The sequence below is a fragment of the Lissotriton helveticus genome, chromosome 7 (assembly GCF_964261635.1).
Source record: "Lissotriton helveticus chromosome 7, aLisHel1.1, whole genome shotgun sequence".
Taxonomy (NCBI): domain Eukaryota; kingdom Metazoa; phylum Chordata; class Amphibia; order Caudata; family Salamandridae; genus Lissotriton; species Lissotriton helveticus.
The window spans coordinates 1,276,151,079-1,276,172,443 of record NC_136068.1 but is presented as its reverse complement, the minus strand read 5'-3'; the positions used below and the strand labels follow the sequence as shown (position 1 = coordinate 1,276,172,443).

At 44.7% G+C, this 21,365-nt stretch overlaps 1 protein-coding gene across 2 annotated transcripts in view; it reads right to left on the bottom strand.

Moving 5' to 3' along the window:
* Positions 1-21,365, bottom strand: part of LOC144770182 (proton channel OTOP2-like) — a 383,723-nt gene that overhangs the window by 149,699 nt on the left and 212,659 nt on the right. For both annotated transcript variants that reach the window (XM_078654489.1, XM_078654490.1), the window contains exon 4: positions 8,369-8,427. In XM_078654489.1, coding sequence (XP_078510615.1) covers positions 8,369-8,427 — 59 coding nt within the window. The remainder of the gene's footprint in view (positions 1-8,368; positions 8,428-21,365) is intronic.

The following is a 21,365-nucleotide window of genomic DNA, read 5'->3' as shown; positions in this document are numbered from 1 at the left end:
ATAGACAAAGATCTGAAATCAATAGGACTGGAGTAGAGGCTCTATGGGATACATGTGCCAGTGTAACTGTGGTGGCTGCTAGTCTGGTTTTCAAGGCCAAATGATACCTGGTATTAGTCACCAGGTTACCGATGCGGACAATGAGACTAAGCTCCATCCAATGGCCTTGGTGAGCTTAGAGTGGGGAGGGGTTACTGGGCCATAGAAGGTGATTGTGTCCCCTGCCATCCCAGTAGAATGTCTGTTGGGAAATGATCAGGAGACTACTGCTTGGGCAGAAGTTGAAAGGAAGGCTTATGCAGAAGTCCTTGGTCTCCCTGAGTGGGTGCGTTCTATGACAAGAGCACAAGCAGCAGATCGGGAAAGTAATGGGAGCTTGGATCCTGAAATAGTGGACCAAAGCACTCAAAGCAAGAGAAATGGCAAGAACCCTGGTTCAAAGAGGTCACAGGACCAGAGGAAGAGTTCTCCTGAGGGCTACTCGCTGGTGCCTGAGTAGGGAACAGCAGAAGAAGGAGCCTGGCGGACCTGGCAGAGCTTCCAAGTGCAGGGGACACTCCAGAGAAGGCCTAGGCCAAGGGCAAAAGACATGCCTAACTCTTGAAGCCCTTCGGCAGCAAGCTGCAAGGCAAGAAGTGGGAGAGGTCAGTGGCATCCATAGAGTCTACTGGGAAGATGGGCTTCTGTGCACTGAGGCCAGGGACCCAAAACCAGGGGCAGCCAGGAGAGTGGTGGTCCCCCAAGTGAACAGAGAGTATAATTTGACCTTAGCATGTGACATCCCCTTAGCGGAATACCTATGTCTGAAAAAGTGAAGGTGTTTTGTCAGTCCTGTGTTACATATCAAACCAGTGGCAAGACACAACCAAAGGCTCCTTTAATTGTACTTCCAGTGGTTGGGACTCCCTTTGAGGGTGAAGGAAACCAACATTATCAACCCGTGTCCTCTTAAACTGCATCTGGGAACAGATTTATTCTAGTGGCAGTGGACTATGCCACTAGGCAATTCGCCTCAGGACTGTCACTGCTCCTGCAGTGACAAAGACCCTCCTTGGTGTGTTTACCAGGGTAGGGTTTCCTAAGGAGGTGGTCCATGATAGAGGGACAAACTTCATATCTGCCTACATAAAAGCTATGTGGGATGAATGTGGGGGAAGCTACAAGTTAACCACCCCCAATCACCCTCAGACAAGGGGTTTGATTGAAAGGTCAACAAAACAATGAAAGGCATGATAATGGGCCTCCCTGAAAAACTCAGGAGTAGACGGTATGTCTTGTTACCTGGTCTCTTGTTTCCCTACATAGAGCGGCACAAAGAGGAATTATATTCAGCTCTTTTGAACTTTTGTTTAGCCATCTTGTAAGGGATCCTCCAAGCGTGGTGAGGGAAGGATGGAAGCAGCCTCTGAAAGAACCCAAACAGGACATAGTAAACTCTGTACTGGGCCTTCAGTCGTGCATGGCTGAGTACATGACGAGAGCAAACATTTGGAGGCCAGCCAGGAGCTTATCAATTACATGTATGACCAAATGTTGCCGTGTGTGTTGGAACCTGTAGCCCACAGACGCCTCCAGAACAAGTAGACTGGGCCCTACCCCGTTTTGGAGATGAAATGGAAAGTCACCTAGGTAGTAGATTTAGGCACCCCTAGGAGTCCTCATAACGTTTGCCATGTGAATTGTCCAAAGCAACACCAGGACAGAGCTGGCATGGTCAGTGATGGAGGCCAGAAGTAGGAAAGTGAAGCCCTCCCTGACCTACTGTCAAACAACCCACAAGATGGTTCAGTAGAGGGTGATGTGTTATCAGACCCTCTAACTGACCAACAACCTGACTGCAGGCAAGTACTAAACCAGTGTGCTTAGCTCTTTTCTTTGACACCCTGGTCAGGCATGGTGTACTCATGATGTGGTCACTGGTGACAGCATCCCTGTCAAAAACAAAAAATACGCACTGTCTGACCAAGTCCAAAGCTTGCATTAATATCAGCAAGATGCTATGGCTAATTGAACCTTCCGACAGTCCATGGGCCAGCCCAGTGGTACTGGTCCCCAAACAGCACTCCAAACGTAGAAAACCTGAGATGAAGTTATATGTGGATTACAGGGGTTTAAACACAGTCACTAAAACAGATGCACATCCCATTCCAAGAGCAGAGGAGCTTATTGACAAGATGGGTGCAGCCTACTCTTATGCACTTTTGATTTAACATCAGGGTACTGACAGATTGGACTCACCCAGGGAGCAAAAGAAAGGTCAGCATTTTCAACCCCAGAAGGATCATCTAATTTAAGGTGATGCATTTTGATCTAAAAGATACACCTGTCACTTTCCAAAGGTTGGTGAATAGAGTTCCCTCAGGCATGGATAACTTTAGTGCAGCATTGATATAGCTGTCTTTAGTTCCACCTGGGAGGATCAGCTGGTCCATTAAAAGGACGTTTTACGGGCACTGAATCAAGCAGGCCTAACTATCAAGGCCAGTAAGTGCCAGGTAGAGCAGAGTTCTGTTGTGTAATTGGGTCACCTTGTAGGTGGAGGCAACGTCCAACCTTTCCAACCAAACATCCCGATCATTTTGGAGTGGGAAGCGCCCAAAATCTAGGCAAAAGTCAGGACTTTCCTTGGCTTGATTTGTACTACAAGAGGTTTATGAAGGGGTATGGGACCACTGTCGCCTCACGCACTGAACTTCCCTCCAAAAAGCAGCCTAAGAAAATTATATGGACCAAACAGACGCTTCTGAACATGGAATTGGGGCAGTGTGCAACCAGTTGCCTATATCAGCAGGGGACTCTTCTGTAGAGAGAAGCATTGGAGTTCCATTGAGAGGGGAGCCTTTGCTGTGGTTTGATCCTTGAAGAAGCTGAGCCCATATTTGTTTGGGACTCACTTCAAGGTTTTAAACCACCCACTTGCCTCTCAGATGGCTGTTGTAGATAAGAGGAGAAAACTTCAAATTGTTGAGGTGGTTCATCTCCCTACAGGGTATCAACTGTTCAGTGGAAACCAGATCAGGGACTGACCATGCTAATACAGATGGCCTTTCCATTTTCTTCCACTTGGACAATGAGAACTACCAAGGGATAGGTTAGCTGCTGTTCACCTTTCAGCTGGATGTTAGGGGGGTCATTTGGGAAAGCGCTCTTTTTGTATAGTCAGCCCCCACACTTTTTGCTCCATTGCTGATGGTTAGGACTCTGAAAGTGCACTGGAGCCAACCCCCCAGGCCCTGGTTCCAGTGCCCTCTCTTTAAAACTGATGTGTCAATTGATAACCCCAAATGACAAAGGACCTTAGCCCCCTTATAAAATCTCAGTATATGGTACCAGTGGTACAGAGAGCATGGGTGTTGAAGGCGTCACCAGAGCCTGAAGCACTGTTTGTGCCACCCTGAGTGACCAAAGTAAACTACTGACAGCAGGCCTGCCATTGAAGACGGCAGGAGCAGGGCAACCGGCTCCAACTAGACTTCGCCCTCACCATGTGTGGCAAAGTCGATGCACTATTTTTAATATTTGCCAGTCACCCATAAGGAAGGCCTCCTGAGCCCAGAAGGTAGGGTGCATCATATTAAAGTTGAGGACATGTAAGCGAAAGTCTATTTGTCGCCAAAGTGGCCTTTATCATTAAAGGAAAGTGATAGACGGTCGACAGGATAACATGGGCTGGCACCCGGGCATACACGATGTTGGCAGCTCCATTATGGTAGCACCTAAATGTGTCATGTTTGGCATCAAACAATGTGCCTCATCCCCCCAAACATAAATTGTGGATGATGTGGCATGCACCCAGGTGGCTACCTTAGAGATGGCTCGCCTGGTTGCCCCAGCCTTTCCTGTGCCCTATCTGCCAGCTCGTGCTTGTTGCCGCCAAGACAGGAATCTGACCCCTGTCAAGTGGTGTGAACTCTCCCAGCAGTCAGAAACAAAGGTCTGGATGGGAATTAGCTCACACCTCCCTACCTGACAGGATGGCTAGTGAAGGGGCGCACAAAGGTGGTGAGCTTCAAAGGCTGCACTGTCTGTGATATGCAACCAGGGTGCCTCCCACAGGAGGAAACCACCCTCTCCCTGCCTGCAGGCACATGTGCACCTGGGTAGGCTGGAATAATAAGTATTCAGGAGGTGTGCAGCCCCAGAAGGCTAGCCACATCCCTACGGTGGAATACCCGTTCAGTACAGCCAAGAAAGATTTCTGCTATTTTTAAAAGTGGTAGAATAGTTTGTTCTGGTGGGACAAGGTGGCCTACACCCCTGGATGTGAACACCTCAGGGATGGATTAGCCGCTGGGGCTAGTAGCCCATGAGCCACTTGCACCCACACCCCTAATTCTAGGATCTAAGGGCTACCCCCGACACCGAAACCTCAGCTCTGAGCTGACTTGCAACAAGGGCAAAATAAAATAGAACAGTGTCTGCAACAACAGGAGTTGCACAAACCAAAAGTGTGATACTCTGCACACGTGGCAACCTTCCTGGAACTGCACGACCGCGGTTCATCGTAGACCAAAGCTCAGTTTCTCCAGACAGAGGGACCGCTTTGAGAGCCAAAGGCATCACCAAACTCCCCAGGACTAGTGGCACTAGTCCCGTGCAATCGCAGGTAAAAACAATGTACCAGAACAAAAGAATCGATAGCCATCAGGCACTCTGAGCGATCGCCCAGAAGTAGATAGTCCAGTGCATTGTGAGAAATGTAGTCTTAAACTCCACAAAGTTTCAGGCGGCTTTCATGTTCCCCAGGACCTTCAGACGTCTAATTAACTTTATGCTGTGCCTACCGCTGCCAAGGCTTGCTAAATACTTACCCCGGCTGTCCGAGTTATTTTAAATATCACTCACACCATTTATCACTGGACACTACTGCTTTTAACCTCGGGTTACAACCTCCTGGTGGAGGATGCATACCAACTAACCCTGTGATTATGCAGACACGAGAGTGCAATAGCGGAGAACCAAGATATACCGCTACCCACAAAAATACCCACTCACGTGTATGAGGGTTTTTTACCAAGGGACATCCCAGCGACCTGAAAACCCAGGTTAGCAGGACAAGTGATCCAACCCCCCCCCACAATTGATTTACAAGATTACTGTTCTAAGGAAAGTGGTTGGATCCAACATTTTTCCTTCTCCCCACCCCATGATTTACGAGAAAGGCTTGTTTGTCGCCAATCTGGGAACCACCTCCTTTACTCGACGCTTCACCTCTATGGGACTCTGCAAAACCTTAAACTGATATCAGCAGTGGCTTTGATGTCTACTTTTTGTACCCTGCGCCCCACCAACACAGTGTAAGAGGTAAAACCAGCTCTCCTGCAGCTCCTGCTTCAGCACCAAGGACAGCAAGGACAACTCTGCACCCTAGCTTCTCGAGTCAGGTAAAATCTAACTGATTGTCATAGCTTGGTTCTGGGACCCACATCACCTTTACCCTACTTGGGTTTCACGCACTTGATCTGCAAATGTCCGATTGTCACTAGTGCATTTTCCCATTGACTGCAATGATAAAGATGTGCAGTACAGTTTTGACTAATTTAATATGGCTTCTAAAATCCATAACTCCAGTTATACTGATCTGCTTAATTTTTATGTCTACAATTATATAGAAATCTGCTTAATTGCTATAAATTGGTGTTGGATTTCTTTCGAGTCAATTATTTATCATCCCTGTAGGTACTCTGAAATGATTAACACATGTTCCTCTAGTAAAGCTTGACTGCCCTTTGCCACTGTACCAGTAGTGAGCTAAGGATTTATAATTGTGAATTCAAGGACCATCTTTGGAGTATTGAGGGAGTATTGCATTGTGAAGCCTAGCCAGCATCGAACATAATACTTCCTCTTCCTACACCTGGTTAAAAGGTGCAGATAACTAGTTTATAAAAAAAACTTGATTGTTGTCAGCTTGAGCTTAAGTTCAATGGACATCTAATTTTCCAGGAGGACATGCAACCTGACACTGAAAACTTTGAGACCCTTATGTTTCTGCTGGCCATAGAAAATAGGTTGTTCATTCTTGGGTTTGACAAGCTATTGTGGTGCAGGTATTCAGGATTTTACCTCAATCAAAATTTCCATCATTAGCTTTTCTGATACACTCCATGGAATGCTAGACTTACAGACCCATTATTTCTGGAACAGATTGCTTTTATCCACATATATACTGGATAGTGGTGGATTGGAGTAGAATTCACTCTTGTTTAGGCAGGGGCACCAGATGCTTTGTGGGTTTTGGTGGAGCCACCATGCCCACCTCTTTAGTAGGCCTTCCATACCATATCTTTGTTTGAACGCGTGGGTATCTTTTAGATCCTGGCAGGCATCCCATTGGCCCACCAGGTCAGTTGAAACCATTGCCTCCGTTCCCTTGACAGAGGACCACTTATCATATATAGAGTTCCCACCAGGCATGCTAGGATCCCTGTTGCATCAGCCCACCCAATAATGTGAGGACTCTGCTGTTGCCACTGAAGGGAGTAGGAGCCATGTTTTATAAGCCCCTTCAGCAAATTTGTTTTTTTTCAAGAAAACAACTTTCAATACAGCAGTTTGTTTCTTGAAAAGAAAGACCAACGGGCCTCACATAAATGTAAATGTAGTAGTACTTGTATAGCGCCCGAATCGACCCCCGAAGGGGTATCTCAGCAGCTTGTACGCATACCGCTGTGGAACCCTACCTGGCTTTTCCATGTGAAGTGCCCACTCCTGGGCACCCCCAATGTGAAGCCAGGCATCCTAGCATTGTTGGGGCCTTTGTGGAGATTAAGCAAGCTATTGCCCAGAGTTGCAGAGTGGGACCCATGATTAGAATAGGCACCGAGGCGAGAAATATCAGGTCTGAGGAAATTGAGCCCAAGACCATGCCGAGGCGGGAATTGAACCCTGGTCCTGGGCTAGACCTCTGCATCAGGGTCTGCCGCTCTAACCATTGAGCCACACTTCCCCACATACAGGGAGCTTTCTCCGTGCACGTTGGGGCTAATGTCAATTGTTCTCCACCATGCCTCAAAATAAAGTGGGGTAGCCACAAGTTTGGCAGGGTAGGAGCACTGAAGATTTACGTCAATGCTTCCACTTTTTCAAAGTATTAATTAGCTCCTTAGCATGGCCTTTGATTTTAAACAAGGTTTCCTCCTGGTCCTATGTTAAATACGATTTCTTCATTGTGCTGGACATTTCAGGCTTTTCTGGCTCTCCTCGACTCTTTTTGGTGTTCACCATGTTTGTGGGTCATAGACCTAGGATTTCAGTTTTCGTTCATCAATCATTTGTTGGTTTTGTTGTTTCTTAGTTAGTTCATTAGATCTTTGTTTTCCTGTATGAGGTCAGTGATGAGGGATGTTGGGTGCTGTATATGACTCAAATGGTTACATCTGACGTGGGAACCACTTCCCCAGATACATTTGTGAGCAGAAGAAAGGTGCACATTCTGTGGGTGTGTACCACTCACCTCGTTACGTTTGGCAGTGGTTGCACTGGCCTTGTAACATGTGGGGTAAGAACTGACAAACTTGCTAAATATTAGGACAGAAAAAGTCATGGGGTAAATTCAAAAAGTGCGGGGGGCAATCTCCTAAGTACGTCAGGAATGTGGTAGACGCCTTGCCACATATTGGTGGTGGGTAAACACCTATTCAAGTTTGGGGTTCGCGGCACTAAGCTGGTTTATTTAATTTGTAGAGGAGCGCTCACCTTCTTGCACCAGTCATGGGTGATGCATATATTTGATGAGTGAAGGGAGTTCACCTGTTTAGCCTGTGGTGGGTGGCATTCCCAGGTTGTGTTTCATGAGGTTGTGGATACTCACCTGTGAACATCGGAGTACACAGGGTACTCCCGGGAGGGGGCAGTACTAGAAGATATACGCCAAAGTTTGGAGAAAACAGTCACATGTGTATATTCAATGAGTGTGATGATGTTCATCGCAGTACATTCGGGTTTACTAGGAGCATAGGTGTATTTAGAGAGAAGACACTCACATGGGTACATCCAAGGAGTGGGGGGCATTAGCCTGAGTAAATCAGAGGTGTGAGACACAGAAACTAAATGGATACATTGAGGGGTGGTGAACACCTTCATGCATTTGGTGGATAGTATTCCCTTTAATTTTGAGGTGTGCAATTTGATGAATGAGGTATAAAGACCTGTAAATATCTGAGCTGTGGTATTCACTTTGTATATTTGACATTTGCTTTGTAGAGAAAACACTCAACATATGATTTAGAGGAACTGAAATGATGGGGCGACATGCACTTTATTACATTTGCGGTGAGGTGGGAGATACGCAGGTGGTGTTGGGGATCATTCACTTCATTACATCTTCAGATACACACTCCATTACACTGAGGTTGGGGACACTTACCTCATTACATTATGGTGGATCTGAAGGCAATGCTTGCTGGACACCCAGAGAAAGTATGTCTACGGAAAAACACAAATTAAGTAAAACTCTTAGTTTCCTGGTGGCCATAATTTTGTATCTAAAACATCACTAAATACATTTCGGAAATGCCTTGTGGAAAACATGGATATGCTTAATCTCCTGTATATCCTCTTGAAGTAGAAGATACTGTCTAATTTTCAGATATAACTCGAGGCTAATGGCAGCTCTGTCTGGTAAAAGTGGATTTGGGTAAGAACCAAACATCTAAAGTGCGAAACATCATAGAACCTAGCATCCAATGCTGGAGGAGGAAGTATGCAAATTCAGGTGGATATAGTGTGCTCATATTTTCTTGTGAAAAGTGCCTTAGTTTATTAGGCTAGAAAAACAGTTTTGAAAAGTCGAAAGATAATTCAGACTAAAGAGGTGCGAGGAAAGCAAAGATGCAGAAAATGTTATTCTTATTTTATGTTGTGATTCTTCCTGAAATAAGTTGACAAACTGATGACATTGGAGCCTAAAGAGGCCACATTGTGCACTTGCTATGACTAGCTAACAGGTTTCACTTTCTGAAATCTTCATCTCATCAATTCTTCATACTTGTATAATAAGTATATAAACAGGGGGGAGGGCGGTTAGTCAGCCCATTTTAGTCATTGGCTAGCCTGAATTTTTCATGATATTCCATTGTTGGATCGGCTGTCCATCAAGCCATTTATGGATGGTTATATTGTCCTATTTTGTCCCTAATAAGTTCTGGAGAGGGAGCATTAAGTATTTCTTTTGTTAAACATAAGAGCTACTGTACGGTGTTTGACTTATTTGTTTGTGCAGAAAATTGTTTATGGCTGTTTTGTTTAGTATGCAGAGGCTGATTGGTTGCCTTAGTTTGTCGTAAAGACATTGGGCCGATATCGATGCGGGCAGGATGGGCTCGGTCGGAAGGGAATCCAAATCAGTCTTCCAAATGGCTTAGGTTGGGCTCAGAGAGCCCGTCCGCCATTCGGAAGGCCCACAGTAATCCCTCAGCCGGCTCTTTCCGGCCGAGGGATTACGATGGCAGTTTCCCACTGCCTTTTTCTGCCGGCCTTGTCAGCACAAAAAGGCATTGGGCAACAGCTTTGTGAGCCCCCAGCAGGGCCGCCATGGGTGCCCCCCTGTGGATCCCTGCACCGGGTGGGAGGCACCTTGAGGATGCCATATTGAGCACCACCATGCTCTCCCTCCATCTTTAACTCCTCCTGCACCCCGTGCCTGTGATTAGAGGGAAGGGAAGGGGAGCTGCCTCACCACACACCACCTGCGAAGATGTGGGAGGAAGAATGCCCAAGTGTGGAGGGGGGGTACAGGCACCTCGGACTTAAAAGGAAAAGGGTCAAAAGAAGTGCTTAGCGAGTCTGCCTTATAGTTACAACAAAAGGAGCTGCGCAGCTGGAGAGCCGCTAATAAAGTATTCATAGAAACGGGCCAGGAGCACCCAAATAATGTACTGTGAGGGCCCTACTTGCATATTCACTTCAATAATCCTTTTTTCGGATATAGTCTATCATCCATAAAAGTATGCATAAAATAACAATTCATAGCAGCACAGACGACATACATATTAAAAACACTTATAACAGCAATGGTTTACAACAACATTGACCTGTGTGCACGAATAGCAACTTTGAAAAAGGGCCCGACATACAGAACAGCTTCTTCATTTATAAGCAGCAATAGAAATCTAAAAGGAGGTCTGCATTGGCCTATATTATAACAGTGCTTCTTTAAGAAAGGAATTAAAGAGTCCGGTATAATTTGCATAACATTTACAGGAAAACATACAATGAAGCATTAATTGTCCAGATACATGATCACAGAGGCAGGGGGTGGTTTCAAGATTTTTCACATAACACAGGGGAAACCAGAGCAAATATTTCATACTTTCAGATGTAAAGCAAAGAAGGCTTCCAGTGGGTACGAGCAAGCGTGATCTAACCAGTAGTACATTTGGATTCACACAAATATAGGTATTGAACCACACTTGACTTCGCCTCCATGTCGATCAGTCGCCCGATTCCTCAAAATCATAAATTGCGTCGGCCACAGCCTTCTTATTTATGCCATCAAATGTGAGTGGGTCGGGTTCGGTTTCAAGACGCTGATGTGCGGCGGCCGGGAAGACCAGACTGCAGATGGTCTTCGGAAGGACACGTGATCTATTGACACGGTGTTCCTAAGCGAGAGGGCTGCAGGTACGCTGACAAAACGCAGCCCCCAGGTGTTGTAAATATTAAAGTGGAAACATGAGAAGACAACCCCCTATTGCCCTGAAGAAGTTGCATTAAATAGAGCAACGAAACATGTTGGCGACATCGAAACTGGAATAGGTTTAGCGTAAACCTTTTTACATTTAGAGAGCTAGCAGCCCAGAATAAAATTACGAGTGGCCAGCTAGCTCTTTAATTTTTTTTTAATGGTAAGAAACACTGTTTATTTCTCATTGGGGCTGTTGAAGGTGCACAATATTAAGTGTTGTTTGTCTCACCTCATCACTACACTAGTAACCAGAATGCTTTTTGGTTTCCGTGGAGAAAAAGCACTATTATTTGTTGTCTAGTCTTTTTCTTTTTTCTTCCCCGTCTTTTCTTTTCCACTACACGAGAGAGAGTTGCCTATGATGATAATTGGGTACACTGGAAATTGTCAACCAGCATCCCTATAGGCGGTTCTCCCGTGAGGGACTCTCTCTCGTTTCCCACATATTTTCATTTTATGTATGGTGGGTTTTTTGGATGGTAGCGAATGTAGTTTTACACATTTTAGAAATGACACTAAGATTGGGGCACATAAGTGGACTACATATGAGTTGGGTACTGTAAAAATGTAACAAACCCATCCTTCTGCCACAACAAGAACAGATAATTAGTGTTTCGAGGGTGAGGCCACATTTTGCATACTTCAGTTTGAGTGGGGGGCGTTCTCTTTCCCTTGTTCCTTCCCCCTTGGCTCCTAATAGTTTGACATGATGGTAAATCATAACATGTGGTTATTGATATTAATGTAATGACGTACTGCCAAAGCCAGTAGGCCTGCCTTATATATAGTAACAACCCTCCCTCCATATTGTAATGTTGCACCGGATATAGTTGATGGGGCATTGTGATTATGGGTTTGATGACCCACCAAGGATGAAATGGGTTATGAGCGTTACACCAAAGGTATGTCCATCCACCTGATGTATATATTTGTGATTTAATGCATAGTATTTAGTAGTGTGTGTGTAATAAATGTACTTTTCCTTTTTTTCATTAAAAAGAGCACTGACTAGAAAATAATGTATTGCGTGTTGTTGCTGCAGAGCAGCAAATTGAGATTAATAGTCCAAACCACCTCCCATAAGTAGACCTTGAACTGCTCTACTTCACTACGCTGAGAGAGTCAAGTGCTACAATGGGATACTTGGTTTCTAGTAAAAAGACAATTGTGCACTTATTATATGTGCAGGACTCACATTCTACACCACTAATAACCCAATTTCTTACAGCCTTCATCAGCATACGATGGTTACCTATGAGAGTGTAGTATAGATGGACTCCTTCACCACCACAGGCCTTCCTTGTAACAGCTGATTTTATGCTCTCTTCCACTATCTATATACTGGCAATATCTATCTGAAAGAAAATACCAAAGAACTGATACTCTCTGCCAAACTTTCTACAACATCTTAAAACAATAACTACAAAAAGCATTCAAACAGCATGATGTGGCTAACAGTACAGTTGGTGGCTTCCATCTCATAAGAAGCCCTCTTTGACCATCGTTTACGTGTTTGTATGCTCCATAAAGATGAGGCTACCAATAATTAATCTTCAGGATTGAGGCCTTCCATGGTTTCATATTGAATTTCCATCTAGTGTGATGCAGAGATTCAAAAGTTTGAGTTTCCCCATCTCTCAGTTATGGATCTGATTCTGAGTGATAGCCGGTTTAACATGGTGTCTCTGGAGCTACTATTTTCCGGTGATATAGCTTTGCTTCCCTCAATCCTGCCCCTCTGCACTTGCTTCGATCTCTGGTGTCAGTGAGAGTCAATCTAGTCCTTTAAGTGTGCTTTTTTCTGGGTTTTGCCTACGATCATGTTCTTAGACCACTTACCTTCCTTTATCTCCTCCCTTCCCACTCTCACAGCCTCCAGATCAGATTGACAAATAAATGGTCCTCTAGTCGGAAGCCCCGCATTTGAGATTTGGGGCCAGATGTAGGTCGCCAATTACCGGTTGGTAACGGCCGATTTCGGCCGTTACCGACCGGTAATTGGTTTTCGAGATGTAGGGGCAAATATTTTACAGATTCGGTAAATTTACCGAAACGGTAAATTTACCGAATCTGTAAAATACCGAATTGGTAATTTTACCGATTCGGTAAAACCCAGATGTAGGTAGCACTGTTGACAGTACTACAGGCCTTCAGAATTCGGTATTTTACCACCCAACCCAATTGGGTGGTAAAATACCGAATACAGGTGTGCATGCACATCTGTGCATGCACACCTGTGCGATGTGACACACAGACATGCCCTTAGGGCATGTCTGTGTGGTCTGTGTGCCACATGGCACACATGCCTGTATTTGGGGTGCTAGAGGGTGTCAAAGTGACACCCCAGGCACCCTTGCTGTAATTGGTATTTACCGAATCTGTAAATACCGATTCGGTAATGCCCATTGATTCCTATGGGCTTCAATGCCCATAGGAATTAATGGGCATTACCGATTCGGTATTTACAGAATCGGTAAATACCGAATCTTAACGATTCGGTATTTACCGATTCAGAAATACCTACATCTCCCCCCTCTATTTTACCACTTCTTAAATACCGAATCGGTATGATTCGGTATTTAAGAAGTGGTAAAAATAAAATTACCTACATCTGGCCCTTGGTATTTTAAATGACTTATTCAGAAATTCAAAAGCTGTGCCAAGGGAAAAAGGCAGCTGTTTTAAATTGTGTTTCCTCTCAGTTTGTCTGTACTGGATTGAAACTTTTGACTTCTGGCGAGAGTTGATGGGGCAGTATCTTGAAAGAGGGAGCATGCAAATCCATTACATAATAATTGTCTGCTTTGTGCTGCTTTGCACTGTCTTTCTAATTTGATAGTTGTGGAGCTTTTTCTAGTATAAATATTGGTCCTCTACTTTCCCCTGAGTCTGACAACCTCTATTCACACTGTCCATTTCAATTTAGGTTTGTTTGTCTCCAAATAGGTTGGCGAAAAAACCGATCACTAATACATCCATTTCTAATCCTTCTGTCTCCTCTTGCAATCCATGAACTTGAATGTTCTCTCTATATGTGCGATTTTCTAAGTCCTCCACCTTTTGGGTATTTATGTCAGTTTGCTCTTTAAAGGCAATGAGTCTCTCTGCAAGTGTGGTTTTCTTTTCTTCCAGCTTATGGACTTGGACTTCTGCTTTGACTCTGATGCTGCCAAATCCACATTTGGTCACAGGTCAACAATCTTTTCAACCAGATCAAATTACAGAGATGCTCTATCTCCTTCAATATCCTCTCATAGTTTGTTCATTAAAGACTGGATCCCGGTTATAAGATCTGACTTTGTCAAAGTCATTGAACAGGCTTTGTCTGGGCTTTGATTGTGAGTTTTATTCCTTGCCTCAGACATCTTGTGCTGTCACCATTTGGGTGTTCCAAAGAAGCTATGTACTTTCTTCTGAGTATGTCTCTTTGACTGCATGGGTTGTGTTGTCTTTCAGTTAAAGTTTGTCTTTTGGTTACCCCATCTCAGTACTCTCTTCTTTCTCTCTATGTGGTGGAAGGCTCAGCCATTTTCAAGCAGTTGTACTCCTAGTAGGTGAGCCCAGGCCTGTCAGTCATTGTGCTTTGAATAAGGCCCTAGAACGTGCTTGGCGTTAGCCCATCTTCAATCACAGATCTCAATGTGCTCCAGTACACAAATTCCCCAAAGGGATGCTTCCATACAATCAGTGAGAAGCAAAGGACATTTACTACTTCTCCCAGTCATACATCTCAAGGTTGTAGGATCATCTGCAATTATTTCATATGTAAGTTTCTAGTTTTAGGGTAGAAGGTCCTTCCTTCAATGCCCCTGCTGCTCCCCACCTCATTTTAAACCGTCTTCAGCTCGTCGCCTGGCTGCAAGGACCATCTTATCCAGCGAACATCTGCTACTTTCCCAGTCTAGTAGTCTTATCTTTGCTGCTGCCTATTACACCCTCCCTGTCCCTCTGCCCAGGGAGAGTTTCAGCTGCTGCTCCTCCGCAACTTTGTGTCAGGATCCTAGTTACTGCTTCAACACTTGCAGCCACACTTTTGATTTCTGCAGCGGAGGCATAGAAATCACAATTCTTGGTTATCCCTCAGATATTTTCAGCTTGCCACTTTATTTTGAGCCGCTGGGGCCCCTTTCTCATCTGCACATATTAGACATTCCCATGGGGGCTCCATTAAAACTAATTCTGCACATCTTGGTATGTGTCATGTCCATGCCCCCCTATTTGATTTTTATAAAAGTGGTAGGATTCCCCTGTACATCTTGCATTTAATAGATGTTGCATTCCAGTACCTGTTGATAGTCTATATTGGAATGGCTGTCCTTTGAGAAACATGAAGAGGACTAAAGCCCAAAAGGATGGCAAAAGCTTCTCCCTCAATCTGATGTGAATGTGTCGGTTTGGTCATGGTGATGGCTCGGGTGACACATGCAGGAAAGTACAGTTTCATCCATGCAGACTTGGATCAGGACTACACCTTTGTCACAGGGTCTAGGGACACTGTTGAGGGTCAAAGTAAGCCATTATTTAGTCACTCGCTATAGAGTCTTTGATTATTTAATTCTGAGCTGTAGCCTTTTTTAAACAGACCAGTTCAGTAAAATAAAGGTTCAGTGAAGGAGGCCGACTTTCTTATACATGGAAAGCAATATGTGCAAATTCTCAGGAAGCTGTATACTACTCCCACATGGCATGGTGCATGGGTTGTGTGGATGCTCTTCCTTTTCTTTGTATCTGCTCATGTGCCTTCACTGGAGCAGACATGCTCCAAAGATTTGAAAGCAAACTCCATAAACATATTTTCTCAATCTAATCCAACATTGCATATTCTCTTTAGGGCTTCTCCTGACTGCAAAAACAGTCGGTCTGCTTTTGTAGTACAGTATTGTTAGACCTGGCCTATTTTGCAGGGTTATCCCCAAACTTTTTGCCTTCTTCCTCCTATTTTTTCTGACCGGTTTTTGTTGGCTTTAGAACTCTGGACACTTTACCACTGATAACCAATGCTAAAGTGCATATGCACTCTATCTAAATTGTATTGCTGATTGGTTTATCCATGATTGGCATATTTGATTCACTAGTAAAGTGCACCAAGTGTGCCCAGGGCCTGTAAATCAAATGCTACTAGTGAGCCTGCAGCACTGATTATGCCACCCACAGGAGTAGTCCTGAAAACATATCTCTGACCTTCAACTGCAGTGTCTGAGTGCAGTTTTAAACTGCCATTTCGACCTATGAAAGTGCCTCCACTTGCCAGGCCTAATCTTTCTCTTTTATTACATATAAGTCACACCCGAGGTAGGACAAAGGCAGACCCATGGGCAGGGATCCGTATATTTAAAAGGTAGGAAATGTACCGGTGTGTTTTACATGTCCTATTAGTGAAATACTGGTAATTTTGTTTTCCACGATTGCAAGGACTATTTCTCCCATAGGGTAACATGGGGATTGCTTTGAAATATCTTTTAAGTGTAATTTCCAATTGGGAGCAGATTGAGTTTGGGGGTCGAGGAAGTCACAATTTAAAAATACATATTTTGGTGAAATTCTTTTTTTAAGTGCATGTTTGAAAATGCCACTTTTAGAAAGTGGGCATTTTCTTGCTTAGCCATTCTGTGCCTCTGCCTCTCTGTACAATCCACATCTGGGTGGGGTGACAGTTGGGCTCTTGTGCATTCACTCTAGATAGTCACACAATAGGAGCGGAGGTGTGCCTTGCATATCCTGATGGGCCATCACCAGGCTGATAGCCCTTCCTGAGCTAGAGTGGTGGGAGGAGTGGTCTCTGACACCTGAATAGGGCTTTACCTGTCTTCACACAAAGCTGTCTCCACCCGCCTGTAGTGTGTCTGGAGCCAGGTCAGGGAAAGGCAGGATCTTGTTCACTACAAAGACTTTCCTTTGAGGTTTGCCTACTTCATAGGCAGAAAGGGGTACAAGTACATGCCCTCTGACACCCCAAAATCAGACTACGTCTGGATTAAGGACATTCTGCCAGGAAGAAGAGCTGGATGCTGTAGGAGGGACTGCCACTCTGCCTGTCGCTTTGTTGAATCTGGCCTGCTGATTCTGGCCTGGGAGCCAACGGACTGCACTTTGCTTTCTGAATCCTGCTTCCAAGTTTTTCCAAGGGATTGTGCATGCTTGACTCCTGTTAAGAAATCTCAGGACCATCAAAGACTACACCAGCATTGTGCTAACATCACATGGACTCTTCTGGGAGCCCTGATTGACTAGTCGTGCCAAATCCAGTTCCTGGACCCTTGGAATTGTGTGGTTGGTGCTACATCCCAAGAAAAGCAACCACAAAGCAGTCAGCGACGCTGCTGACTGCACCGGAGCCAAGGCCACCTCTCGTGAAGAGCGGGATGCACCGCCCGACTCACGCCGCAGTCCTGACCTCACTGAAGACAGCGCTCCTTACCGAGGTTGTGCTGCTGCCTGCACCAGAGCGGGCGCATTGCTCATGAAGAGCACAATGCATCCTCCTCGACTTACACTGCAGCCCTGATGCCGGACGATACCAGTGCTTCAACCAAGACACTGCGGAGTCGATAACGGACATGTCTAATCTCCTGAACTCATTGACACTGCCCAGTCATAGGGAACTGATGCATTGCTGCCAAAGCATGTTATACAAGGGGGGTTATACCCATATAGTCAGTGGGACCTGGGTGATCAATAACGTTATATATAGGGGGTCCCAGACCAAGAACACAATTCTTATTTTGAAACACACACTATTTAACTAAATTTAGAAAACACACTAAATGAAGGTAACCAGTGTTTTTAATGTTCACTGTACCAATCAAACAGTCAATGTTGAAAAATCAGACGTAAAATATACAAAATTCAATGCGCCCACAAAGAGGGAGGGGGGGAGGTGCAGGGAGGGGGATGTATTTCACTGGATTATACATCACTAGTTAACATTCAAAAACAACATAATGCATAGTTCAAAACATAATTCCACATACATGAAAGGCCGTGGAAAGTGACATATATCATAACAAAAAATTCACTAAGAAGATACTCCTATCATGATTAATATATCAAACTAGGGTTAGGAGTTCCTGGTTGTAGGGTGTAGATGTCTACGTTTCGACCCGGATGATGTAGGACAGTGGATCCTTACTGCGTGGGTCTTCGTCAGGACGCGGTGGGTGAAGGGGGGGGTTGGGGCGTTTAACTCTGCGCAAAAAAATATATAATAAAAGGTGTTACTCAACCGGTCTCAGATGAGTCCCGACACAACTACAGAATTATGGACAAGATAGTCCATTCTAGGAAAATCGAAAAAAAGTCGAAAAAAAGTGTGGGAGGTTCATAAAGTGAGAAATACTTGGTGGGCTGGAAGGCCCTTTCAGCCAAATCGTTATCTCGTGCCGCGGGAGGCAGCCATACAAAAAGTCAGCCATGTGCGTTTAAAAGACATTAATACCAATGTGACCCAGTGGGACAGATAGGAGTTACTGGAGTATGCTTGATACGACACAACATTTAAAAATTAATTACCTGGCACAACGGGAGGGTCCCGTCAGTAGGTTATGCAAGAGGGTCTGCCACGTATGGAGTCAAGATCTGCCGTGTAAAATCAAAATCAAAACCACATTTGTAATGAATTCCCAAGTGAGGTAGAGAAACTGAAGTAAGGGTGTGTGGATTAAGGGCCCTACCTTGTTGTAAAGACAAACACCATGTAACCAAAGGTTAATCCCTGGGTCGAGGCATTACCGGCTACATCTGAAAACAAGGTTGAACAGTGTGTCAAAAGCGGAGTAGTTTTTACAAATGATTCCGTAAAGGAGACTCAAACAGCTCAGAACTCACCCGAATGGGATGTAGAACGAGCAAAGCCAGCGCCCAGCTCTTTATCCAAACATTTATTCCAGTGACGCGCTTTTTCAAAAATACCTCCGCAGTATAAATATCTGCAAAAACACAAGTAGATAAACAGCTTAAGAAGCCGCCCAGTGTTAACAAACACGCATGTATGCTCCCAGCCAGAGGGAAGACTCACCCGCAGTATTGTTTGAGGCGCCAAACCGGCTTTTTTCCAAAATGACCAAATCAGGGAAGTGCCTCGTCGGTTTACAATAGCCGCGCATCAACATCTGTAAAGACACGGTGATAACATACTTAGACGGCCGCCCATTACCTTACAGAACGCACGGATGCAAAACGCCAGAGGGGGAGACTCACCCGCGCTGCTCATGGAGAATTCCGATAGTGGTGCGTGCGCGCCGCGTCTCCTGGAAACAGGAAGTGTTGCCCCGAGAGACGGTGTTATTTACTACTTTGGTGAAGACAGACTCGGGTTAGTTACCGCGCATAGTCAGTCGTTCCTGGACGGAAAAAGACTCTTTACAGCCTTATTTAAACTAGGAATTGCTGTCATGAAGGGCGAACACAATCAGGACTAGTAATAAATCTGGGGCCAGAATAAACTAAATGTACACAGCGATGAATCAGGGTGAGACTCATTGGCAATAAACGTGGTCATAGCACTGGACCTACCACACAGGGCGGTCAAAAGGGCTACTTATTACAGGCAATCCCCTCTTAATGAAAAAACATTTAAAAACCATATATACACCTCGCATTTCAAAAGGTCTGAATCGGTCATATATTATAGATGTCAAACGTGCCAAAGTGGTTAAGGCAGCTTCATGGCTATTATCCATACCCAGATAGGTGGTTGATAGCGCGAACCTGCCAGACACGGCGGTTAAAGCGCTCTATTATTCAATTTGAACCTTTCGGTAAAATACACATTTGTAAGAAAAATAGATGATGATTATTCGGGTACATATACCAGGCTCATAGATTCAATAGGTCTACACGACAAGTCTCACATAGGTTTCAAACGCACCAGATTGGTTAGAGAAGCATCATAAACTATTATGCACTCCTAGATCGATAATTACTTGCGCGAACCTGCCAGGCACGGCGGTTAAGGCGCTCTGTAACTCTAGGTAATCATTTTAACACATGATGGTCCACAGGTATATACTAAGGCACATTGATAAAGACATAATAAAGAAGGGGGAATACCTAACTTCCCTATGGAGAGCCATACTAACATTGGTGTTTCACAGAGTAGCCATTTGGGCAAAACTACTTTCAGACTCATTAAGGCCCCCTCGTACAGAATCAAAAAAACGGATCCATTTAATTTCTCTCACATTTAAGATGGGTTCAATGCTCCCACCCCTCGGGCCCAACTTAACCTGCTCCAAAACTGAAACATCATGTGTTAAAATGATTACCTAGAGTTACAGAGCGCCTTAACCGCCGTGCCTGGCAGGTTCGCGCAAGTAATTATCGATCTAGGAGTGCATAATAGTTTATGATGCTTCTCTAACCAATCTGGTGCGTTTGAAACCTATGTGAGACTTGTCGTGTAGACCTATTGAATCTATGAGCCTGGTATATGTACCCGAATAATCATCATCTATTTTTCTTAAAAATGTGTATTTTACCGAAAGGTTCAAATTGAATAATAGAGCGCTTTAACCGCCGTGTCTGGCAGGTTCGCGCTATCAACCACCTATCTGGGTATGGATAATAGCCATGAAGCTGCCTTAACCACTTTGGCACGTTTGACATCTATAATATATGACCGATTCAGACCTTTTGAAATGCGAGGTGTATATATGGTTTGTAAATGTTTTTTCATTAAGAGGGGATTGCCTGTAATAAGTAGCCCTTTTGACCGCCCTGTGTGGTAGGTCCAGTGCTATGACCACGTTTATTGCCAATGAGTCTCACCCTGATTCATCGCTGTGTACATTTAGTTTATTCTGGCCCCAGATTTATTACTAGTCCTGATTGTGTTCGCCCTTCATGACAGCAATTCCTAGTTTAAATAAGGCTGTAAAGAGTCTTTTTCCGTCCAGGAACGACTGACTATGCGCGGTAACTAACCCGAGTCTGTCTTCACCAAAGTAGTAAATAACACCGTCTCTCGGGGCAACACTTCCTGTTTCCAGGAGACGCGGCGCGCACGCACCACTATCGGAATTCTCCATGAGCAGCGCGGGTGAGTCTCCCCCTCTGGCGTTTTGCATCCGTGCGTTCTGTAAGGTAATGGGCGGCCGTCTAAGTATGTTATCACCGTGTCTTTACAGATGTTGATGCGCGGCTATTGTAAACCGACGAGGCACTTCCCTGATTTGGTCATTTTGGAAAAAAGCCGGTTTGGCGCCTCAAACAATACTGCGGGTGAGTCTTCCCTCTGGCTGGGAGCATACATGCGTGTTTGTTAACACTGGGCGGCTTCTTAAGCTGTTTATCTAATTGTGTTTTTGCAGATATTTATACTGCGGAGGTATTTTTGAAAAAGCGCGTCACTGGAATAAATGTTTGGATAAAGAGCTGGGCGCTGGCTTTGCTCGTTCTACATCCCATTCGGGTGAGTTCTGAGCTGTTTGAGTCTCCTTTACGGAATCATTTGTAAAAACTACTCCGCTTTTGACACGCTGTTCAACCTTGTTTTCAGATGTAGCCGGTAATGCCTCGACCCAGGGATTAACCTTTGGTTACATGGTGTTTGTCTTTACAACAAGGTAGGGCCCTTAATCCACACACCCTTACTTCAGTTTCTCTACATCACTTGGGAATTCATTACAAATGTGGTTTTGATTTTGATTTTACACGGCAAATCTTGACTCCATACGTGGCA